This window comes from Guillardia theta (genome assembly GCF_000315625.1).
Source record: "Guillardia theta CCMP2712 unplaced genomic scaffold GUITHscaffold_27, whole genome shotgun sequence".
In the NCBI taxonomy this organism is placed as follows: Eukaryota; class Cryptophyceae; order Pyrenomonadales; family Geminigeraceae; genus Guillardia; species Guillardia theta.
Genome location: NW_005434647.1, coordinates 17160 through 40630, shown reverse-complemented (window position 1 = coordinate 40630; position 23471 = coordinate 17160). Strand labels below are relative to the sequence as shown.

Below are 23471 nucleotides of genomic sequence, written 5' to 3'. Positions count from 1 at the left end.
AGGGAGAGGGAAAAGGAGAGAGGGAGAGGGAGAGGGAGAGGGAGAGGGAGAGGAAGAGATGCTAAGGTCAGAGGTTGGTGAAGAGATAGGAAGAGAAAGGGGTAGGCTACCGGAAGCAAGGGCCTCGATCGCCATGATTCCCTCCTTGCTCTGCGGGGAGAAAGTGAGACCACGTTGGAGGACGGAGCATCAAGACCATGGACCCTCCGATGAGAACTCGATCAGGTTGCGTCAGGTCAGCGATCGCCGTCCCCTCCGCAAGGAACTCCGGGTTTGACAACACCTTGAGAAGACTAAGATTGTCTCTCCAACGCCAGCTCGGCTCTACCTGGAAGTGAACCCCAGCAGGGCAGTTCTCTTGGAGCACACATGTCATGGCGTCAGCCGTGCTGACCGGAACCTGCGAGTGGAGCCGAATGAGGATAATGCTCCCCTAGCCCCTGCCCCTGCCCCTGCCCCATGCCTCTGCTCCTGCTCTCCTCCTCCTCGTTTTACAGTGCTCTTCTCGACCACGATCTTGAATCCTTGGAACAAAGCCGAGCCCGGAACTGTCGCCTTGCTAATGGAGCGAGCAGCTCCCTCCCAATAAGTCAAGTCTGACTCGGAAAGTCAACCGGAGAGCACAAGCGTCTGTGCTGCACCTGCTGCCCGTCCCTTGCCGAAGCCATACTCCTTGGTTGGGGTGTTGACAGAAACAAAGATGATCGCCGCATCTCTTACAGCAGCTTCCACATCTGTGCTAAAGAAGAGATTCTTCCCTCGGGTCTGCTTGACGACCTAGAGAGGACAAGTCACACACGCATGGGGTCGTCTCAGTCCTGCTTGCCTCCTCGAGACCAGGTTCGTAAATTGGCAGCCTGTCACTATTCCAAGCATCGATCCTCTGCAAAAGAACAATCAGCCGTTGACTTAGGGAATCAGAGCCTTTGAACCTGCTTGTTAAGATCCACCACAGTCACAGTGAGACCTGTCTTCAACGCCACCTACCACACTCTCTCAGCGACAGACCATTATGAAGACGCTCGTCACCATGGCCATGGTGGGTCCTCCCACGTAACCAGCGCCAATACAGCAGATCTTGCCTGTGTACGGCGGCTGATTCTCTTCCACTGAAATAATCGTCACAGTGCGCTTCATATGCTGTGACGAGGACGTCCTACACCGCAGCCCTCACGACTTGGCTGCGTAGTTCTCTCTCCCCCACCACATGCACACTCCTTGCTTCTCCATCCCTTCCCAATGTATTCCTTATATCCTCCTACAGCTCCTCCTCTCCTACAGCTTCTCCTCTCCTCATCAAGCTCTTGCTCCCAAGCTCCTGCTCCCGTCCCGTCCTCCCTGCATGAACTCACCTTCCCGCATTCTGCTTCACCGCCGGTAGTCTACCTCAGAGGGTTGGTGGACTACCCCTCCGTTTTACCATCAGTACCCCCATTGAGCGCTGTGGGGTGAATAGTTTTGCTGGGGATGCTAGGGGTTGGGTCGGTGGTTAGAGCAGGCAATAGCCGCTAGCTATTAGACCTGGTGTTGCCTTTATTGCGGTGACGTGGCCGGGCCCGGTGAGACCCGGGCCGAGTGCATTGATATTACTCAACACTTCATACTACCCCACGCCCTCCAACAAAGTACAATCTTGGGTAGGTAGTTGGGTAGGTAGTGATGGGAGAGGAGGGGTACTTCTTCGCAGATAGAAACCGGTAGTTGAACATGATGAGGGGTTGGTGATGGTTGAAGTTGGTAGGGTACATCTGTGATCCTTGTGACCAGGGGTAAAGTGGGTAGGGGTACCTGCAAGGATCGGAGGGGTGGGTAGGCTGAGCAAGCCGGGATTTTTTTAAAAATAATGTAGGTAGGGGTAGAGGTACAACCGGTTTGTTTCTATACAGATGTGAGGGTATAGATGAGGTGGGGTAGAAAATCTTCAATATGAGGGGATAAGGTTTTAGAGGGGGTAGGGTGGTAAGGATCGAAAATACGGGGTGGTAATTGAGAAGGAGGGGGTAACCGCATCATACAGGAATTCAGCCCCAGCCGGGTGGGTCATGTTGGGAAAACCATCGATGTGGGGGTATTGTCCAGATACATGGGTGGGTGGTTTAAAATAGGGGTGGGGGTGAAGGAAGGGGTGGTGTCATCATAACCAAGGACAGTAAAGAGCACGGGTGTATAAAAGAGTCAGAGGGGTACTTGATAACGACGGTGGGTGGTTTATCAGGGAGAAGGTTGGGTGGTCGTTGGAGTGTAGGAAAATGCATAGAAGATTGAGAATGGGGGTACAAGTGGTAAACACAGAATCGAGTGGGTGGGTCTACAAAGTACCGGTCTATTCTCATAATAAACCCCCAGAAGAAAAGGGGGTACATAATCGTGGACTAAGAAACTAGATGGGGTACGGTAGTCTAAAGCTTGGTGTCAAGAGGTAGGTAGGGGTGGGGTGGTGGCTCCCCTGCTCGTTTCTTTCGCCTCCGCCATTCGCCGTGGCATGTTAACGACGCATCCCTCGCTTCTCCCTTGTCGCGGCTCCTCCATGGCTTCATCTCTCCTCCTCACATCGCCTCCAACCTACCATCCTAGCTTGACCCCTCTCACTTCCTCTTTCCCGTCTCTCCGACTCGCTGCCGAGGGCTTCTTAACCCTGACTCCATGTTTACACCCAGTGCGCATGCGGCTCTCAGGATGCTTGATGATAGTCTTCTGTTGCTTGTTTCAGTGCTTGTGTGTGTCTTTAGTGACTCAAAATGCGGTTGCCACACACATGGCTCTTGTTCTTTTGCTTCGATGACTTTACTTCGAACTTGAAAGTTGGACGATACATTTACGTCTCCTATCTGTTCCCGATACTGGTAGAGAGCTAAAGGATAGCTTCAAGTGTTGTGCATGATCCCGTCTATTCCTGTTGCCGCATCAAATCTGAGGATCATGTCAGTTTTTGCAACTCGGCTCGTGTTTTATGTTGAGGCTTGTCTTATGTCGATTCGGTCCTCAGTAGTCACTTTGACTTCAGGAACAGTATCCTGCAACGTCGGGTTGAACGGCTCTGAATCAAGGGGGTGTGGTGGATGGCACAACCCCAAAACGTTTCCGCCAAGTCAGTGGAAGTGAAGGTAAGAGGCTTAAGAGTGGTTCCTCATGCCATGGGCGGTCAGGGTGGCAGGCTTGTCTCTTGTTTCTCTGTTTCCCGATCGTTGGGTATCTGATGATTTCCTGTCAGAACAATCTCACGCAGAGACATCCGAACGACTTCATGTCCATCATGCAACAACCTACCTTCCAGCTTCTGAACGGGATTCCTTCGATGTTGAACGGCATTCAGCTCCCAGGTCACAGCCAGAAGGGTTGGCCGCGCTGGGTCCACGTGCTGACAAGTGGCGGCAGGGTTGCAAAATGACATCATCAACTTGTTGAAGCCGCGAGGAAATGCGCAGTTGAGCCCTCAGGAACTCAGGAAAGGTTTCGATTTCTGGACAGAGGAAGAGAACACAAGGTTTGTTAACGCCATCGACTCACAAAAGTTCCCTCCCGATTTCTCGATCTTAGGTGAGTTGACCCTCTGAGCATCCGTCGTCAAGGGATTTGACATCTCTCGCTTCTGTAGCTGCCAAAGTTGGAAACAAAACAGTTGAGCAATGCCAGAGTTACGCGCGATTCTACTTCGAAGCGCTCAAGCATTTCAGAAAACTCCCTCCCGCGCCGGGGAAAGGGAATTTGCACATCAAAGCAGCCGATGTATACAACTTCCTTGGCATTGGAATGGCCTACAAAGAATTTCTATCTACTCAGAACTCGAGCTCTCCTCTCAAGACGCTCACGACCAGTTTTGTGCCAAGCACACCATCGCTTTCAAGCTTCACAGACGGCTTTTCAATATCCAAGCCAAGTAAGACTCCTTCTTCTTAACCTGAAATACTTCGGGATGATTCTTTCCACGCAGAGGTTGAACAAGAGACTCAAAGCAGCAGCAAGGGATCCATCGACTTCCTTTGTAGCAGTTCAGACGTGCCTTGTGAACCTTTGAGCATGTCAAATGTCTATCAAGGTCCCACATCCATACCTTCTATGTCCGACCCAAACTCCAGAAATGTCAAACCGGGAGCAAACAAGAATATGATGAGGTCTGGAATTTGTCACAAAGTCATTACAAGTTGACTTTTCCCGCAGTCCCAAAAATGATGTATGGACTTGGCCGGCGTCAACGACACCTCAAGCATCCAACAGAGGAGCGAAACCTTACAATGGAAACCATCTCCCTGCCCTCTCATCGTCGCAAATGCAGCCCTCATCAGACGAATACACCATCAAGAAGGAGGAGGGGGTCTCGAATTCGAGCACTGACGGTTCACACTTGATCCCTTTCCCTGGTTGTGACCTAACGTGCTGCTCCTTCTCAGCTATGGGCCAGCATGACTTCAACGAGGCCGATGCAGACGCACGGGCTATGGCAGAGGATAGGAAGGAAATTCTGGACAACGGGGACTCAACCTGGCCCTCCTCAGAGGCAGGCCTCATGGATGACGATGCTTCCAAGCCAATGGCGATAAAAAGGAGGCGGCCGGAGTCTCCAACCAGAGAGAAGGTGCCAACAGACCACCAGTCCTCCTGTCAGAGCTGTGCTGAGACCGATGGTGATGCGCAGGAAAGAGAGATCGACAAGAATCGCATCAACAAACGAGACATGTGGACTTACGCCTGCATGCAGCAAGCCCCTGCTACTAAGGTCTGTCCCTTCCTAGTCACGAGCTGCTGCTGAAGCTTGCACTCAATAGGAAGAGAAAGAGGCTCAAGAAAAAGAAGAGAACATCCTGGACGTCAAGAATCCCTGGGATTGGACCAGGAAACTGATCATCAAGAGCAGCGGCTATTCAAACTGGTGCTACTCCTTTTGACTGTGAGGAGAGTAGAGTGTCAGGTCACGGTCGCTCGTGGCAGGTGGCCGCACTTCATCGAGTACGTTATCCTCTCCAAGAGAGAAGTGGGCGATGACATCCGAACGATCCGGGACAAGGCTCCTCCTCCTCCTGAGTCGAAGTCTGAAAGGTCCGTTCGCTCCTCTCCTTCCCTATCTGATTGAGTCGTCAGACGCGGTGATGACCGGGAGACAAAGAGACCCAGGAAGGATGCTCCTGTGCACGGTAACGTCATGGCGTCGGTGGAGCGCAGCTGATGGTCGTCATGGCAGAGTGGGTGTACAACGGATGCATGGTGGAGGTGAAGTGGGAAGGAGACTGGTGGCACGCAAAAGTGAAGAAGGTGAGAGTGGGGAATCCCCTGCCGGCTGCCGCTGATCCCCTGGCTCAGATGAAACCACCAAAAGGCGGCGAGGGGCTGGAGAAGCTGTACGTGACGTATGTCGGTGGCACAGAGGACGAGGACGAGTGGGTTCCCATCTCCAAGGTAGGGACGTGACTCGACGATGCTGCTGTGACTTGTGCTCGAACAGGTGAGAGCGCCAAGGGAAGATGTTGACGAGAAGCTTCTCAAGGTGACGCTGATGCCCCCCAAACCTTATTGCCTGCTCTCTCACTGTGCGCTAGAACAAACGTCGATCCAGTGGGAACAGCAGGAGGAAATGAGGGGCTTTGCTGTAAACTGTTGGGGACGACGCTTGGAATCACGATTAACGACACGCACCGAGGCTACTTTGATGTAACGTATGATATGAATGTTTGTCTTGAGGCGAACGATCCGGCTCATAGTGATCACTGACTGATGATGAGTCACTCGGAGTCTGATTGTTCGATCCTTCAGTCTTACCCTCGCCTGTATTTGAATGAAACGCTTGAAACTTTACCCGGTACTGGCACCGTAAGGCCCGCGCGGCCGGCCGGGCTGCCGCAGTGATGCAGCACTGATGCGGCCGGCGGTACGGAGTCGCTCTCCGAGCCGCTGAGCCTCAGCCTGTCTCCCAGGCTCCGAGTCGGCCCGGACTCCGGCGGTGTGACAGTCAACTTGACTTGAAGCCTGCAAGTTGACCCGGTGACCGACTCAGTGAGTCGCCGCGACTCAGTCATGTCGGTTAGCCGCCCAGGCTAACTTAACTGGCCGCTGCGGCCCGCCGAATCATTGACCGCTGAGTCCGGCGGCCCGGCGGGTACTCCGAGTACGGCGTACGGTACTACCAACTCCCTTCGAGTCTCGCCGGTTGACGGAGGCTTTCAACGTCGCTCGCGGGAACTCCTTAAATCATGTTAACTTTTGATGCCAAATGTTCAAATGTGTGTGTTATTTAATTTGAAATTATAACCAGTAAGAATTGAAAATCTCTCCAAATCAAAAATTTTGGCCGTAAAAAGGCCAGCACCTTTGTCTGAGAGGACCCCCTTCAACCACTGATATCTTGGCGAAAGCGCGGGGGTAGGTGGGGGTTTTGGTGGGACTGCTTTTATGTGGCTGAAGAGGGGGGTAGGGTAAAGGCTGAGTAGGAGGTTGGTAGGGGTTCACTACCCCCCTTAGACTAAGTGGCACATATAAGGAGATAGGGGTGGGTAATTGGCACCCAAATTGTGTCGAGTTGTGTGGTAGGGGTGGTCATGTACCCGCCAGGTGGGGTGGCTATCTGGTATATTATAGAGGGTCTGCCTGTGGGGGATAGGGGGGTGGGGGTTATGACTGAGTAGGTGATACAAAGAAGGTACGTAGAATAGAGGGCTTGCAGGGGTACTTTTCTGGTAGAAGGAAGGGGTAGGTGAACAGAGCAGGAGGAGGGGAGACAAATGGTGGGGTAGAAGAAGGGAGATAAGGGGGGTGGGGGCTGCGGGAAAGAGGAGCTCTTTGGAGATGGCGACAATCGAGATTCAGGGATGGGAAAGAGGAGGAAGGGAGGGAAGAAGGGGCGCAGGAGAGGTAATAAGGAAGCAGATGAAATGAAAGATATGGCGAATCGGGAAGCGAAAGGAAGAGCTTATCTGAGCTGAGACTAGTTTCTTGAAGCAGGGAACGAAGAGGTTAGGAACAAAGAATGTGTGTTTCAAGACCGAAGGAATGAGACATATATATCTTGAGTGAGAGGAAACTTGAGAAATTGTGGGTGTTTGATCATGGGGGTTTAGCACTTTGATCTATACCCACATGAAAGATAATTTTCACTATGAGGAGAAAGCAAGGGGATCGAAGAATTGAACACCTCAAACCATGTTGTGATGGAAGGAAGTTTGTCTATCATGAAGTAGTTTAGAAAAGATTTCAGATCACACCAGGACAGATGAGCATGTGAAAAGAAAATAGGTGTGAGTATGCAGGATCAAGAGAGATGGGATGGGAAAGAAGGGCGAGGGTGAGCCATACAAATTTAGGCAACATGGGGGTAAAGAGAAGATGAAAGTGATGCGTGTGCCTTGTCTGAATAATTTTGCTTGAACAGGAACAAGAAGCTCAAATCGATTAGAAGCCGTCTTCGAAGTGTTTTAGATCCTTTGATAGGTGGCTATTTATTGGAGGAGCCAGTGATCTCGTGAAAGTTGTGGGTTCTCAAGTTTGAAAGGTGGGAGATCAGAAGAATCGAACGTCAAGGATCAGGTGCGTACGAGTCGGTGTGTCCTGGTGTCTTATATTTCCTAGCCGAGGTTAATTCATGCTCGAGAGCCTATAAGATGTCCGTGAACGTGGAGGACACTCAAGACCCCATCAGTGGGGACAAGCGGCAGGCCATGGAGCGAGGCGAAGGAAATCAGGAGAAGAAGGCACGAGTTGATCAGATTGACGAGATCGCATGTGTTGCAGAGGAGGACGACTATCAGCCAACCATTTCCAAATCCAGTGAGGTGCCGAATATCAACCATTTGAAACCAACGAAGCTGCCGCTCTTCCAAAGAACTCCTACCTAAAATTGCTCGTGGTCTCTCACTTAAACTATTCATCATCTATGACTTGAGCTGAATGAACGTCATAAATTCGAAAGAAACCTACTGCAAACGCAGGGTTGCTTTGTGACAAGATAGTTCTCTGCACCGCTGTGTTAATTAGAAGGTTGGTGTAAAGTAGACATGGCGATTTGCAAAGCTCTGAAAAGATATTTCAACATTCATTGGATTTCATCAAATGCTACGATGAAATTCATTCGCAAATCCCCACATAAACATGTTTGCAAGTCAAAGACTGGAAATCCAATCAGTTCCAGCGATTTTCACGGCAAAGATTCATGCCTTATTCATCCGAGACTTGTTCTATTCGAGTACCCGGTGAACCTGCTGCAGATTGTCAGCGGGACGGCCCTTCGCTCATCAAACATACCTGATCCTGGCTCGTCAGGGTTAGAATCATACCCTGGAGGAAGTGCGCAGCCCATCGGTTCGCTGGCAGCCTTTGCAGTGGTGGTCGGTTCGGTCCCCTTTAGTTCCTCATAGGCTTTCTGAAGTTTATCAGCGCGTTTGGATGCCAACGACATCAAATTTCTGTATCTGAGTGCGCATACGTCAGAACTAACGACTCGTCGGATAAGCGATAGCTTACAGAGCTGGATATGCGTCCAGAATATCACAAAGTTCCTCTGACTTTAGGCGTAATAATGTACAGGGTGTCGCGGTTACGATTTGTGCTGTTCTCTCGATCGACAGCATCAGGGCGACTTCTCCGAAGAAGTCTCCAGGGTGCATTCCAGAAACCTGAAAGATAGGATCAGAGAAAGAACTTTCAATTTGAAATAAAATTGACAACCTTGAGATTGTTTATGAGAACATGACATTCTCCAGCTTCCAATATGTAGATGCTGTTGCCTTCAACCCCGGGTCCTACCAACTTCTCACCTTCACGTACTTGAACCTGAAAAGAGGTGGACATCCATCAGTTTTGTTTGCCTGGGACTTTCATGCTCTTTACCCTTCTCATTTTTCCCACAATGTCTCTCCAGGCTTTGTCGGTGAGCTTTGGTTGTTCGACATCTTCTTCTTCATCAGATACCCCAGGCTCAAACAGGAACTTCAATCTCTGTACGATTTGAGGATCTACTGCGTCCCCATCACCAAATTGCAAACCCTGCTCTGACTGGCCCTTACTACCACTTCTTTGATTGCTGGGTGAGTCTCGTTGGCCTGAATCACGCGATGATGTTACAGTAACTTCACCGTCCCCATCTTCTATAACCCTGAAACGCGATGAACAAGCCCGTTTAATTCTAGCCCTTCCTTGGTCTTTCAAGCGTTTCAATAAGTGAGGATACTTTGACACAACATCTTTGAGATCGCGCCGGGTAAATTCAAATAGTTCCACAAGACCTTCAGCCTCTACATCCGCGGTTCGTTGAGAAGCCATTGTCAAAGCAACCTCTCCGAAGAAGTCACCATATCCCAGCTTTGCCACTTGCGAACCTTGTACTGAAACGTTGCATTTGCCGTTATTTATGAAGTACATTCCCATCCCGATAGTTCCTGATCTTATTACACATGTACTAGATTGAAAAAGAAGTGGCTTCAAGCGACTTGCTACTTCACACAGCAGGTCGCCGCTATCAATCCCTCCTCTGAACAACGTCATTTTCCTCACCAGTTCGAATTCGTTAGGCATTAGAGAAGTACGGTGCACACCAAGTTTTCCCGTCTGGTTCTGTACTTTCCTAATTGCTGTAAGAACATTCAGTCCCACTGAACCCTTCTTGTTCTTCCCCCGATTATCAAATGAGTCCTGTGTCTCTCCAATGCGATCAAGTAATTCCTGACAAGCCCTGTAATCTGCTCTGCGAACAAAGAAAGTCATCAGTCCTGTCAGCTTGATCTCTTTGGCAAGATCTTGTGATCGATCACTGTCTGGCATTGGGCCACTTGTATGTGCTATAGCAGCAAACTTGTCCTCATCCGATTTCTTTTCTGGCTTCGGTCCAGGATGGACCTGATATGCTGCATCCTTTTCTTCGGCGGCCTCTTCAACATTTGCATTCCTTGACCTTTCAATTTCGGCTAACTCTTCATCCGCTGACTCCTTCACATCATTCAGAATGTCACTTAAAATCGTTGCTTGTCTGCGTATGAAAGAAAGTGCTTTGCGAGTGGTTGAGGCTGTTTCAATTACCCAATGAGACAAAATTTCTGCCGTATACTCAGGGTCCGACGCCACCGGAGGAAGAAATACTTGTTTCACGGAGGGTCTGGGCATTCGCGCAGAAAAGATTGGTGACACCACCTTGTTTAAACTCGCGAGGACCTTTAAAACATTGCTCGCAAATTCATACAATGCTTCCGAGTCCATAGTATCAATTGCGTTATCATTTTCTTCCACACAATCAAGAAATTTGGTCAAAACCCTGTTTGTCTCCCAATGTACTTCTTTAATAGCACTTTCCTTCGACTGAATGTATTGACCTCGCATTCTCATCCAGTCGTCGCCTCCTTTTTCTGCTGGCACGGCATTTGCTAAAGTACTTCCAACCATCACCGTTATTCTACAATTGTGTAAGAAGGAGCACGGTTTTATCTCCCAGCCGTCCAGGTCGTTTTCGTTCTTCAAAACGCTGGGGTTTAATAAGAGGCCTCCTGTATTAGACGATGGCGGCAAGTAGTCATCGTCTATGGGAGAGGTAAGTGCGAGTGCATTACTTTCTGCTGGGGGCTGTCTCCGAAACAATGAAAGTGAATTGGAGTCCAATTTCATGGACGTTTCCACAATTTCAATGCTTTTTCTGGACATCTTGATCACGCTCAGAAATAAGAAACAACAAACCTAAGGCCTTGAGATGGAAAAATCGTTTACGCCCTTGCAGGCTGATCTAGTGGATGTGGGACAAGCCCAAGAAGATAAGATTTTGTTCACTTTCAATCTGAAAACGCAAAGTGAGAACTTGACAAAGCAAACACACCAGAAAACATTGTAGTCAGCAGCCTATGAGCACCGAAACGAACCATGAAGTCGCAGAATGAAGTTGCAGTGACTCTAGCTAAAGCACTACCAGCACAATGGAACTCTTGTCTCGCAAGAACTCGATCACAAACTGGTGGCCAAGAAAAGCAGCATGTACTAACAAGCACCCTAGATGGGCCAAGGGAAGCAAGAGAGAAAGGAAAGGAGACGAGAGGAATGCGAGACTGTTGGAAGAAATACCGAAGAAGATTGTTAACAGAGGTTTTTGTTTTTGGGGGGTTGGAGGGCGGGAGGAGGAGGAGGAGAGCGAAAGGACGGTGAGTGCATGATAAGGCAGCAGCGGCAGAGGAGGAGAGGCGCGCGATGGCGACAGGCAGCTGCAGCAGGGAGAATGTGGGGGTGGGGGTACCTTCGAGTATGATTACTACCCCTCTTTTGTAGAAAACAATTTAGGGTAGTTGATACAACGATAGAAGTAGGGGTAGTACCCGGCCTCTCGTGGGGGTTAGAGGGTATGGCCAAGCGAGTTGATTGCCGGGGGGTAGTGAACAAGGATCGACACCGGTGGTTGATGATGACGGGGTTGTATGAGTCAAAAGTTGAGTGGGAAAGGGGGTAGGGTGGGAATTCGATGGGGGAAATAGAATGCGGGGTCATCAGTTCCAACTCTGATTGCAGACCAAATGGTACTTATTATTCGAGAAGGGTGGGGTAGTACAGTACCGGTGTATTGTCCAGCAAAGACAACATGAACGTCGGGGTCCGGGTAGGGTGCAGGAACAGTTTTACCCACTTGTGACCCCTCAACGGAGGGGGTCATGAGCCTGATTCTTCGATCGTTAGGGGTGGTCTGGGGGTGTGAAGCTGAATGAAGGGGGTGGTCATGGGTGAGGATGACCGAAGGGGGGTAGGACCCGTCCTTTTAAATCATGTTTCAGGCATTGGTGGGTGGGGGGGTGGGGTACTTACTTGAGAAAATTTGTGAGATGAGGTCGGCCGGGTGGAGCCAACCATAGTACCCCTAATTCTTGGAGGAAGAAGGAGGTAGGGGTTCTAAATATATCATTTTAGACCTATATAACTAATGTAAAGGGTTGAATCTAAAAATGCATGTAGTTGCATATCTCTCTGGTACAAGAAGTCTTAGCCTAAAATACTAAAATACTAACTATAGAAATATTTCTCCAAAAAGATAGTTTTGGAGTATTAAAAGAAGTTCTATATCCTAAAAATAGGTGTGTTGAATGTTCCTGTTGTAAAATAACTTTTTCCTGAAGTAATTTTGAAATATACATGCAACAGTTCAAATTTGCAGTTGCTTACACGGCAGGGCCTGGGCTTACAGGCAAGATCAGCCCCGGGCCATTGTCCTGCCACTAGTGCTGACGGTCAGGCCCGCCGGACTCAGAGGAGGTGCTTCCACGCCAGTTCAAAAGTTCAAAAGGAAGCGGAGCAAGCAGTGGAGCAAGCAGCGGAAGGAAGCGGCACGAGCAGCAGAGCAGATATGAACGAGATTGGATCAGAGCAGCAAATGCGAGAAAGCATCAACAAGATGCTGCAGCAAGTGAAAGACGGCGTGACTCCCTGGCAAGCAGCTCAGGAAGTTCGTGTACGGCAGCCTCGAAACCATGCTCGCCCAGACACGAGTACGAGGGTGAGATCGCAGATCAACTCAGTCAGGCCACGGGGAGAAGAATGTTGGTTTACACCAAAGGAAGGCCATCCAAATAATAGATCTGAGCTGAGTCATTGGCAAAATGCCAATTTGAACGATACCAAGGAAGCAGACGGTCAAGACCAAATTATTGAATTCATCCATGCACGGCTCACGAGGTTGCTTAATAATCTGGTTGACCATCTCATCACATGATTGTTCATGTTGCAGGCTGGGCTGGACCATCCAAACAGATTGTACCGGGAAGGATGGAGTCTTTGACTTGCTTGCCAAAGTGTTTGACGACGTCGAGGACCTGCAGTCCAACTGGGTGATGTTAGATTGCACAACATGACTCGTGGTATGATTCATTCTCATGCCCCTGCCTTTGTTAGATGGAGCTTTCAAGAAACTTGAAACCAGAGCAGCTTTCACGGATAAGGAAGAACACTCTCACAGTGCGTGTTTCAACAGACATCTTGCAACAAGATGTCACGACCTCGCGGTTGGGATGTAGTGATGGTGTTTCGAAGCGTCAAGCATGTGCTGACAGTAGTGAGGCTCTCAGGGACCTCACAAATTCTTCTCTCCGCAGATCGAATCTGCGCAGCCTGAACGAAACCTCCAGGTGCCTCTACACCACCAGCAACCGTTCGTGCACTGAGAGAACAGGTGGAAGCTTGCAGGAGGAGATGAGCAAAGTGCTGTGTGAGCTGGATGAGGCCATCAAGAGCTGCTCTGCCAACCACAGTAGCTTGGTCGATGCTGAAGAGATCCATCATGTCAAGCCTGTCCCAGTTTCTGAATCAGAAGCTAGTGATGATGACTTGAATGACAGTCTGGAGGTATCACGAGAAGAGATGAGATGTGCGAAATGTCTTACAAGGCGATTGTTGAGGTCTATTCGAGGCAAGATTATGTTGTGCAAGGACAAGATGAGACAATCTCATTATCTTCGCGCGCAAAACAATTTCAACATATGAAAGTCTCGGATTTGTTAGCGAGGTGAGCTCACCGTCAGCATGTATCATGGATAACATGGATAACATGACTTTGAGCAGGAGCAACAAGATTTTGATGCAAGAAATGAAAGAATTTTCACTGTTCTGATAAACAAAACTAAGTAAATTATGGCGGCATTATGCCATGATGCCGCACCGCCGCTTCCAAGTTCGGCCGCGGCTGTGCACGGTCACGACTCCGGGGCCAGCGGCCGGGACCGGGGCAGGCTGGAACGGACCGTACTCGGCGACGGTCACGCCGGGCGCCGCTGACTCGGTGGGCCCCGCCGGGGCGGCGGCGGCACACCGGACGGTTGCCAAAGGCGCACTGCGGCAGTGAAGTTACCGTGCCCGTACAGCACCGTACTCTGATGACGGGAGTCGGAAGGGGTGTGGGTGTGCGGCAAGCAAACTGAGCCACCGGTGCCTCATTCGAGAGCCGCACTGCAGCCGGCCTAGACCCGTCACAGGGCCTGCTGGACTCCCTGGCCGGAGGCGGGCTGACTGCCGCGGTGGCCGGGAATCTTTATAGCTCTATATATCTACTTTTAGGTCCCATATATAGCTCTATATATCTACTTTTAGGTCCCATATATAGCTCTATATATCTACTTTTAGGTCCCATATATAGCTCTATATATCTACTTTTAGGTCCCATATATAGCTCTATATATCTACTTTTAGATACCATAAAAGCTCTCCCCTACACCGGTCTAGCTCCGACGCTCGAATGCCATTACAGGCTTCCTCTTCCCCTCCCCCTCTACGTTTCTCGTTGCCTATCTGCAGCTACTGATCCTGCCCTCGTGCTCGCTAGCCAATGCGGCATACTGCCCTGATCTTCGTTTTACATTCATTCCTTCTCGTATTGTTTTCCCTCCATTTTCCAATCTTGTATTCCTACGTGCTGTAGCTTTTGCTTCAAAAATTCTTCTAACATCATCCTTGAGTAGCTGGATTCAAGATGGAATGCTCAGTCTTCATCCGGCTTTTCGTGATGTTAATCTTCAATGCTTCCTGTGTATTTTCTTTCAATCACTGTCAACTCTGTAACCCAACCGGTAACGCCGATGCCATTGTTTCTAAACTCAAGCGTGACTTAGGTGTGAGCACAGCTCATGTAAAGCTCCTGAGGTTGGTGAGTTTGTGAGCAAGTGATGCATGTAAAGCTTCCTTGCAGTAGGCGCGTTTGCCCGGCTTCGTTTCCAAGGACCGTCAAGATGGTGGAGATCTGGCAGGGTGGCGAGGGTCTGAGAGAGCATGCAGATGTCTTCCTTGCTCCCCACCACCATCTTGGACGACAACTGGAGCATAGGTCACCCGCGTGCTGCGAGGATGCGGATGAAAGGTGACGAGACTGGAGACAGGGGTACAAGAGAAGCACACCATCCTTGCTCCCGATCGCCACAAGTCCAGCAAGTGGGCCCTCAACTTCGTCACCATCTTCAGCTCGACCACCCTCTCTCGCATCAAGTCTCATCTCTTCGCTAACCTCCTCCTCGCCGTCTCTGTCTTCTTCGCTTACTCCTCCAACTCCTTCAACTTCGTTCTGCTCACCCAGGGCATGAGCACGTCCGTACACGCGCTCCTGGGAGGCGCGCTCAGTCTCCTCCTCGTCTTCCGCACCAACTCAGCCTACGACAGGTTCTGGGAGGCGAGGAAGATCTGGAGCGAGATGATCTCTGCCGTGCGCGAGCTGAGCTGCATAGCTCACAGCTCGATGAGGGGGTGGGACCGGGAGCACCTCCTCCAGCTGCTCGCCGCCTACCCTGTCATTCTTCTTCATCACCTGAGGTCGGGACGGGCGCAGGGTAGCAAGAGCCAGAAGGAGGCGCTCAAGGAGATCCTGTCCGAGCAAGACGTGGAGCTCATCTGGACGTCTCGACATCGCCCGCTTGCTGTGTGCAAGATGCTCTCAGCCATTGTCAAATGCGTCTTCTCCGACCCCGACAAGATCCGGCAAGCCAACAAGCGAGTGGACGAGGCGACTGGAAGGGAGATGGAGATGGATGCCTTGCAGATCGCCGTCGCAGTGGCAGACGTGAAACAGAGCAGGGGGCACGCAGAGAACATGGTGAGCCGCCTGATCGCAACGATAGCAAACGCCGAGAGGATAGTCAAGACTGCCGTACCTCTCTCCTACTCCCGTCACACCTCTCGCTTCCTCAGCGTCTGGTGCTTCACTCTTCCCCTCGTCCTCGTTCACAGCATGAAAATCTTGATGATCCCCGCGGTGGCGATTATCTGCTGGGCTCTCTTTGCCATCGAGGAGGTCGGAAACATCATTGAAGATCCGTTCAACATGCCCTTCCTCCTCTCCTCCGGGCCCCCCTACACCGACGAGCTCGAGCTCGAGCGATCTTTCGTTAACATCCGCAAGGACATCATGGACAGGACGCCTGCGACTGAGCCGCTGGAGCTCTGGAGGGAACTAGAGGAGGAGGCGACGAGGAGGCAGAGCATGTGTCCTACTCCGAGAGACGGCAGGCTACGAGACAGCATCCTTCTTCTCGACTACGACGTGAGCGCATTTCATCTCAAGTCTCGCCCTGACGTTCGAGCAAGCTTCGTGAGCGACAGCTCGCAGCTGATTGCGTCGGAGAAACTCTTAAAGTTTCCCGAAGATTCATCGTAAAGGAGCATGACGCTCTCATGCCTGCTTGTTGCCTCCACCCTCTCCCTCAGACTCCCTCGTCCTCCAGCATCATCTTCTCTGTCGTCGCCTTGCTGACCTTGGCCTGCTCCTAATCAGCTGCCGCGGTTCCTGCTCGGCTGCCATCGCTCGGCCACCTCAATGCTCCGCTTCCCTCTGACTTGTATCTCAGCAGCTTCTAGTTCACACCGCTTGCGCCTCAGAGCGTGCAGTGGACTTGAGAACTCGTCGAACCCATACCCCTAAGCTCTCACATTCCTTAAGTCTTCAAATAATCTCTCAGCCCCTCCCCCTCCCCCTCCCCTCCTACATGTAAAAGCCCTCCCTGGGCGTCAACTGCTTGACCCGTCAACGCCGGACTGCAAACCTAGAGAGGAGAGGAGAGGAGAGGAGAGGAGAGGAGAGGAGAGGAGAGGAGAGGAGAGGAGAGGAGAGGAGGGCATGGGAGGGCGGGATTGCAGGTCATAGCACTGCTCTGGATGTACCGTGGGGATGAGGAGATATGTTAGTGTTGATGATCACATGAGAGGGAAGCTGCAAGGGAAGGAAAGGGTTGGAAACAGCATTTGACGCAGCAACGGAGCTTCGCATGTCGGGACAGGTTGAGCTTGAGCCTCTCGCCTCCGAGTTGGGCAGCAACGCAGTGGACGAGGTGAGAGGGCTGGAGAGAGCATCGATTCGCTTCCACGAGGACGGGAAGAATCTGGCGAGAGCCAAGACCGACAGCAACCTGCAGGCGAGGCTGATGGTCCGCCAAGCCAACCATCTCTTCGGGGAGACCGTCGCCTCCATGAAGATGCTGCAGGACCTCCGAGCTTCTCTGCGCTCTTTCGACCTCCCCAGCCCTCCCAAGAGACGTCTCCTCCTCCAGCCCTTCCCTCCCGTTCCTGACTTCAGTCCCCAGCTGCTGCCATCAAAGCCATCAACAGCCGACGAGCGCACTTGCCCGTCAGCGGGGGGCGAGCGGGGGGAGAACAAGAGCAAGACGCGCGCAAGTGCTCATGCTGCTCCGCTGCCTTCCGCTTTTAACTGTGGTACAGAGCTGCGGGCGATCGTCAGTTCGCCTTGCAGACAAAGACATGGTGAGCCCAGCTCTCTCTCCTCTTGCCTGAGAAGTTTGGTGGTGACGAGGAAGGAGAGGAGGTGGTGGCGGTCAGGGGGGGGATGCAGGGGCAGTAGCAGGGTATTGAGAATGTTTGCAGCATCTTCTCGTCCAAAGAAACGTCAAAGAGCGAGAAGCGGTTGAGAATCTCAAGACCCGCCACGTCGCTCGGCTACTCGTCGCTTCCCAATCGCTTGGAGGAGCAACAGGACAGACCCAGGCCAGCATCTGCCATGGAGTCAGAGGAGCGATCCGAGCCTGACCAGCTGCTGAACGTGATGGGATACCTCCCTCCATCCAACGACCGACAAGTGAGAGAAGAGGTGAAGACTTTGTCCTCCTCCTCCCGCGCGCGCTGTCTGAATGAGTTTCAGGATAAGGATGAAAGGATGCAGGAAATGAGGGGGAGGAGGAGCAGAGAAGATCCAAGAAAGACATTCTCTCCCTCACTCTCTTCGATCAGCTTTCCAGCATTTCCTCGCGGATCAATCCTCAAGCACATGGCCATGTCTTCGTCATGGGTCGAAGGTGACCAACGACCTGCTACTAGTCACTGCTCATGTTTCTTTATCTTCTCTCTCCCTCTCCCTCCATCCCTTCTCACTCCCCCTCTCTCTCTTCGCCCTTTACACGTCTTCTCCAGCATCTCGTCTCAAGATCACTCCTGGCTCGATCGTACGGCACAAGCCCCAGCAAGAGACAAGCACATCTCCTCCCACTCTCATCAACTCTCTGCATACCACGGTATGACAAGACTGCAAGGCGGGGGAAGCGGAGGAAGGATGCACTGAGCTTTTCTTGTCGGTTTCTTAGAGTGTCGCGTCGAGGCGGGTCAATTTCAACGAGTATCTCCGCGTGGCTTCAGGTGCGCGTGCTCTCCTCGTGCTGTCCCTGATGCTGCAGCAGCTGGCGACAGTTCCATGCGGAGGGAGGCAGCGAGAGGGAGGCAGCCAACTGCCAAAGGCAGCGGAGGCAACGAATCTCGTCGAGTCAAGACGGGAATGCTGGACTTCGCGAGGAGGAAGCAGCTTGACTGGTCCTGGAGCTCGACGGGGCCTCGTCCTGACCTCTCGATGGATTTTCACGTCCAGTCGCCCAACTCAAGCGACGAGCTGAGGCTGGAGGAACATCACGCGATCCTCCGACACTACACCCACACGTGATGGCGATCCTCAGCTCTCCTCAAAGCATCAGGCGATTGAGTGGCAAGAAAAGAATCCGAAAGTCTTCTCTGACCTAAGCAAACGAAATCCCCATGACACTCATATCTACTTATCCTCCTGCTCCCCCTACTCCAACTCTAGAGCTCGGTCTTGGTCTCTTCTTCCTCGCCCTTGCTCTCTTCCCCCTTCTCTCCCTCCGTCTCCTCCGTCGCGTTCACTTTTGTCTCGTTCTGCACCTTCAGGTCAGCACCGGCAGCCTCCCCGCGTCCCCTCACCTCCTTCTTCTCGGCCTTGGGCTTCTTGGGAGGGAGAGGCTTCTGCACGCGAGCCAGACGCTTGAGCGCTTCCTCGATGGCAGGGAACCTGAGGTGGAGGATCACGAGGGTCACCTGAGGAAAGTGAAGCTGTAAAGAGTCACCTCGCAAAGACCTCGTCCGAGGTGAAGACTGGGTCCTCGTGAGCCGGCTGCTTCTCTTGCTCCTCCATCTTGGTCTTCATCCACTCCTTCAACGCTTCCGTCTTGTTCGTCACCATCTACTCGACTGTCAGCCTGTACAAAAATCTCCTCTCCTTCCCTCTTGCTGGTTCTCGCTCCGCCCTCAACCTATCCTCCTCCTCCTCCCATCTTGACCTGTGTATGCGACTCGTTGAGCCAAGACATCTTCTTTGTGAGATTCTTGACGCTCTCCTCAATCGCCACGAGCATCTGCAAGGGACATAGAGATGAGAAACAAGAGAAGCGGAGCACAGAGAGAAGAGAGGAAGCAGCAGGAAGCGGAGAACCAGGTAGAAGGAATCGAGAAGAGTAGGATGAGCAAAGGGGTATGGAGAGTAGGAGACAAGGGGAGTAAGGGGGAGGGACCTTGTTGGCCTTCTCGATTGCCACAGGTCTCTCAATCGCCTGCTTCATGCGGAAGAAAACTGGATCGCCAACCTGAGAGACACGATGAGCAAAAAGTGACGGGGAAGGGAACAAGAGAAGCCGAGGAGAGGCCAGAAGAGAGCATGGGGACATGGGGAGGAGCAGGACCTGTGTGAGCTCAGCAAGCTTGGAGCGGAGGAGGAGGGTGTCGGCCTCCCAGCCGTCCTCGTCCAGCCACGAGCTCATCTTGTCGAGCTGTGCTGTGAAGTCCTTGCGGAAGGTCTCGGTGGTGACCTCACGCATCTCGACGTTGCTCTCGAGCTTCTCCTTGGTGGTGTAGATGTAGGACTCCAAGGCGTTGAACGCGCTCGCTCGCTCTCTGATTTTCCTCTCCCTCTCGTCGTAGTCCTCCAGCACTTTCTTCGTCTCCTTCACTTGGGTGCTCGTGAAGGGGCGAGGCACCGGCGTCTCTGCCGCCACAACCAGCGCCACTCGCCGCACTCTCTTCTCTTCCTTGACAGTACAGACTCTCTTCTCTGCCTCCTCCTCCGTCTGATTGCCCGTTGCCGTCTGGTTGTTCTCCCCCGCCTCCTTCGCTTCTCCTGCCGTCTCGTTCGCCTGCGTCTCGTTCTTGGCCGGAGGCTTGACGGTCTCGCACGTCTCTACCTCCACCATCTCCTCGATAGCAACCTCCGCCTGTCCCTCCCGTCACTTCCGCTCCTCCCCCTCTCTTCCTCCTGTTCCTCCCTCACCTTGTCAACCTCCACCAGCCCCGAGCGAGTCAACCGGAATGAGACGTTAATCTTCGGCTTGCCGGTAGCGTTGGGGAACTTTTCCATCGCTACAAGGGATAAGAATAAGAACCAACCCGAGCACGTCAAGACAGAGGGAGACACAAGAAGCCTCGCTCACCTTTCTTGACGCCCGTGATGTTGTAACGAGCGATCACCTGGCACAAGTGAGACACCAACCTTGCCAGTTCAAGAGACAGAGAATCAAGGGAATTGAGGAAGTCAAAACGGGAGGAGGAGGAGGAGGAGGAGAAAAGAAGAGGAGAGGAGAGTGCATGGTGCATGGGGGCGGAGGGGAGAGGAGGAGGAGCACAAGCAGCAGCAGTGGCAGCTACAGGATAGTACCACAGGGGTGTGAGCAGGAACTTCGTCGTCGTACTTGAGGGTGAAAGTGAGATCCTCGTCCCTCTGTGAAGCCATCAGCTTTAGCTCTATCTCATCATCATCATCATCATCATCATCATCATCATCATCATCATCATCATCATCATCATCATCATCATCATCATCATCATCGGCATCATTACGATCATCATTATCATCATCACCTTGAAGGTCAGTAGACGCTTGGATGGGATCCGATGGCCAGCCTGCAAACCCGTCAGAACTTGCAAAGGCGGCAGACATGCAGGTGAGGGAAACGAAGAGGAGCAGGGAGAGGAGTAGGGCAACAAGAGTCTAACCTTGAACAGCTTCACGTTCTTCTTGCCAGGTGAGCTTTCGGATCCTTCCGCCTTCTCCTGCAATCTCTCAGCTCATCTCCAGCTCATCTCCAGCTCGCACCTCCTCGCCTTCGGTCTCAGCGACTTCGTCAACTCCACCGCTAAGCGAGTCGATGTCGATGCTCACGGGGAAACTGCCAGACATCAGGCAACACCCACACCCATCGCAAGCCTCTGCTACACCTCCACACCCATCGCAAGCCTCTGCTACACCTCCACACCCATCGCAAGCCTCTGCTACACCTCCACACCCATCGCAAGCCTCTGCTACACCTCCACACCCTCCTCCTCCTACCTGGTGATGTCGTGAACTCCAAACTTCCTGAGACGGAACGCAGTGGACAAGGAGGCAGCGTAAAGAGCAGCGCCGAAGCAGAACGCCTGAACTCCTTCAGCTCGGCTGACACACAAGCATTTTCCTTCTCCTTCTCCCCCCCCCCCCAGCGAGGCCTTCCTCTGTCCTGTCCTGTTCGATCTGCCCCTGCTCCTGCCTCTTCTTCTGGTGCCCAATCCTCATTGCCCTTACCTCGTCTGCGTTGAGAGTCTTGTCCAGCTGAGGCTTGCCAGTTGAGGAAAGAATTTTATCCTGCACCATCGGGATGCGCCATCCTCCTCCAATGACTCCAACCTGCCTCTTGTCAGTCCCCCTGCCAGTCCTCTCTCCTCTCCCCCTCTCCCTCCTCTCTCCCTCCTCTCTCCCTCCTCTTCTCTCCGTTCTCATCCTCTCCCTCTCTTCCAGGACCGAATGGATGTCGTCCTTTGTGAAGTTCGCACGCTTCATAGCCTCAAGGATCGGACCCTCCACACGCTCCAGCAGATGCCGCGACGCGTCCTCGAAGTCTGCGAGCTCACATGAGTGGGAGAGAGGGCAGAGGAGCAGTAGACCAGCGCGCATGATGGAGGCACGGAAGTCATAGTCGTCGATGAAGCTCTCGATCGTCGGGTGAGCGTCTTTGTTTGCCGACAGAATGACCTGCGAAGCTTCATGAGCACAAGGAAGAGGAAGGAGACAAGGACATCACCTTGGTCTTTTCTGCTGCTTGGATCAACTTGGCCATCGCGCGGCTGTTCTTTGAGGGGTCAATCTTGCTCTTGCCCTTGAGAATCTCAGCGACTCTAACCAAATGCAGTGAGAGATAGAAAGACGAGGGCAAGAAACTTCAAGAGGAGCAGGAGCAGGAGCAGGAGGGGACCCGCAGGAGCAGGAGCAGGAGCAGGAGCAGGAGAAGAAAAACGATGAAAATGATTACTTGCTGGTGAAAGCGTAGCCTCCAAGGGACTCGTCCCAGGCGGTCGAAAGCACCTAGGCAGCAAATGAGGAAGATAGAGAAGAGGGCAGGAGGAAACAGGAGGACGAGGATGTTAAGTCCACCTTGAGCTGCCCAAGCGTCTTGTTCTTCTGGAAGGCTTCCTTGTCCGGTATCGCACTGAACTGCAGCGACAGGAGTGAGAAGAGCAAAAGCAAGGCTTCACCGGGAGGCTCCTCAGCGTTTTCACCTGCACGACAGAAACGCGGGTAGCAGTTGATCCCATGTCATAGAAGACGACATTCTGCCACCTCGTCAGGTCTCCCATGCTGCCCTTCCCCTCCGCTCTTCTCGCTCTCGCTCACTCGTGGCTCCGTGAGAGATGCGACGTTATGGTCGATGCCATATTTGAGTGCCACCGCTGTATGGTCGTTCATCAGCGCAAGCACATTGAGGCCTGGCAGCAAGGTCATCGCTCCTTCTTGATTCTTCATCCAAGTATCTTTCTCCTCGTCTCACCAGCGATCGCTGCAGCATCCAGGACGGCCTGTCGCTCGAACTGCCGGTAGAAACCTGGCACTGTGATCACGCAGTCTGCGACTTTCTCGCCAGTGTGCGCTTGGCCGAGCGACTTGGCGTAGGTGAGAACCATGGCAACAAGAGCTTCAGGCGACAGATGTCGATCTCCCTCCTTCACTCTGATCGCCGAGCGTTCCACATCCTCTTCTATCTCATATGGAAAGTAGTGCGGGCCGTATGCATCCAGCGCTTCCTTGCTATACTTCTTTCCAAGCAGCTCGCGGGTGTGGGTAAAGGCGAGGTGAGGCTTGACCATGGCAGTGTCACCAAACTCCCTCTGCTCTGCTCCGAAAGAGAGAGCATTGGGGCTCTTGCGCTTGGAAGCCTCGTTCAGGACGATCTGAACTCCCGCGCTGCGCTGTACCACTGCAAGCTTGATCCATTCAGACCCAAAGTCAATGCCGAGCACGTTCTGAGCCAGCGACACGTCGCTGCCAAGAAGGACAAGACAAGCGAGGAGCTGAAAGGCAACCTGAGCACACCAGAGTTCAGCTTCCAGGAGCAGAGTCAATTCACCTCACCTTCATCCTGGACCTCAGCATCTCACCACTCCTAAAGATAATGTCAGGACAATGACAATCGAAAAACATTTCAGCACTCGCACGTGGAAAACAAGAATCCAATACAGCTGTCTTCCTGTAATGTACCCGTTACAAATGCAAATCAAATTCAGTTACGAGAATCATCATGAATTTAGCATTCGAAAAATCGGATTTGATCGCCCTTCTCTCTCACTTGTTGACTGTGTCTCAGAGCCGCATTCTCAACCACAAGTTTGAAACTCAGATGGGAGCAGGGAGTTATTGCCAGAAGGGCTATAGACAATTTGCTTTCCTCGCCTCCTCACCTCCTTCGCCATCCCCTTAACCTCACTCACTCTCACCACACCAACTCGGTGCCCCGCCCTCTCCTCCT

The 23471-nt window shown here is 52.2% G+C and overlaps 7 protein-coding genes across 7 annotated transcripts in view; 4 read left to right on the top strand and 3 right to left on the bottom strand.

The window, feature by feature from the left end:
• Positions 1-1375, bottom strand: part of GUITHDRAFT_159567 (UDP-glucose 6-dehydrogenase) — a gene marked incomplete at its 3' end in the record, with an annotated part of 3918 nt that extends 2543 nt beyond the window's left edge. The window contains exons 1-9 of the mRNA XM_005833957.1: positions 1353-1375; positions 1030-1109; positions 933-983; positions 827-883; positions 642-777; positions 496-596; positions 329-400; positions 197-283; positions 111-150 (exon numbers count right to left, since the gene is read on the bottom strand). Coding sequence (XP_005834014.1) covers positions 111-150; positions 197-283; positions 329-400; positions 496-596; positions 642-777; positions 827-883; positions 933-983; positions 1030-1109; positions 1353-1362 — 634 coding nt within the window. The 5' untranslated portion in view covers positions 1363-1375. The remainder of the gene's footprint in view (positions 1-110; positions 151-196; positions 284-328; positions 401-495; positions 597-641; positions 778-826; positions 884-932; positions 984-1029; positions 1110-1352) is intronic.
• A 1684-nt stretch (positions 1376-3059) lies between these two features.
• Positions 3060-5647, top strand: GUITHDRAFT_106946 (hypothetical protein; the record flags this gene model as incomplete). The annotated part of the gene is made up of 15 exons (XM_005833956.1): positions 3060-3104; positions 3212-3335; positions 3376-3537; positions 3596-3877; positions 3932-3982; positions 4037-4112; positions 4159-4334; positions 4389-4573; positions 4634-4714; positions 4764-4867; positions 4927-5034; positions 5077-5129; positions 5177-5247; positions 5296-5391; positions 5438-5647. 15 exons carry the CDS (start codon positions 3060-3062, stop codon positions 5645-5647), a joined length of 1824 nt encoding a protein of 607 aa, XP_005834013.1.
• Positions 5648-8139: 2492 nt separating this feature from the next.
• Positions 8140-10080, bottom strand: GUITHDRAFT_106945 (hypothetical protein; the record flags this gene model as incomplete). Its single annotated transcript, XM_005833955.1, has 7 exons — positions 8140-8180; positions 8227-8393; positions 8446-8597; positions 8650-8754; positions 8812-8919; positions 8967-9023; positions 9076-10080. 7 exons carry the CDS (start codon positions 10078-10080, stop codon positions 8140-8142), a joined length of 1635 nt encoding a protein of 544 aa, XP_005834012.1.
• A 2233-nt stretch (positions 10081-12313) lies between these two features.
• GUITHDRAFT_106944 (hypothetical protein) lies at positions 12314-13546 on the top strand (the record flags this gene model as incomplete). Its single annotated transcript, XM_005833954.1, has 7 exons — positions 12314-12615; positions 12668-12767; positions 12911-12991; positions 13032-13064; positions 13123-13281; positions 13323-13441; positions 13498-13546. The coding sequence occupies 7 exons, from the start codon at positions 12314-12316 to the stop codon at positions 13544-13546; spliced, it is 843 nt and encodes a 280-aa protein (XP_005834011.1).
• A 1491-nt stretch (positions 13547-15037) lies between these two features.
• Positions 15038-15736, top strand: GUITHDRAFT_52696 (hypothetical protein; the record flags this gene model as incomplete). Its single annotated transcript, XM_005833953.1, has 2 exons — positions 15038-15337; positions 15458-15736. Coding segments are annotated over 2 exons (579 nt in total), but the record flags the coding sequence as incomplete, so codon positions are not given.
• Positions 15737-16679: 943 nt separating this feature from the next.
• GUITHDRAFT_106942 (hypothetical protein) lies at positions 16680-18355 on the top strand (the record flags this gene model as incomplete). Its single annotated transcript, XM_005833952.1, has 6 exons — positions 16680-17172; positions 17310-17503; positions 17656-17713; positions 17836-17936; positions 18006-18057; positions 18099-18355. 6 exons carry the CDS (start codon positions 16680-16682, stop codon positions 18353-18355), a joined length of 1155 nt encoding a protein of 384 aa, XP_005834009.1.
• A 137-nt stretch (positions 18356-18492) lies between these two features.
• Positions 18493-23098, bottom strand: GUITHDRAFT_106941 (HSP70-like protein; the record flags this gene model as incomplete). The annotated part of the gene is made up of 23 exons (XM_005833951.1): positions 18493-18585; positions 18631-18718; positions 18774-18889; positions 18987-19061; positions 19218-19289; positions 19386-19913; positions 19970-20058; positions 20130-20166; positions 20354-20416; positions 20557-20598; positions 20692-20748; positions 20792-20864; positions 21026-21111; positions 21257-21316; positions 21473-21570; positions 21616-21703; positions 21753-21846; positions 21981-22033; positions 22103-22162; positions 22204-22281; positions 22343-22434; positions 22497-23028; positions 23078-23098. The coding sequence occupies 23 exons, from the start codon at positions 23096-23098 to the stop codon at positions 18493-18495; spliced, it is 2595 nt and encodes an 864-aa protein (XP_005834008.1).
• Between the last annotated feature and the right edge of the window lie 373 nt (positions 23099-23471).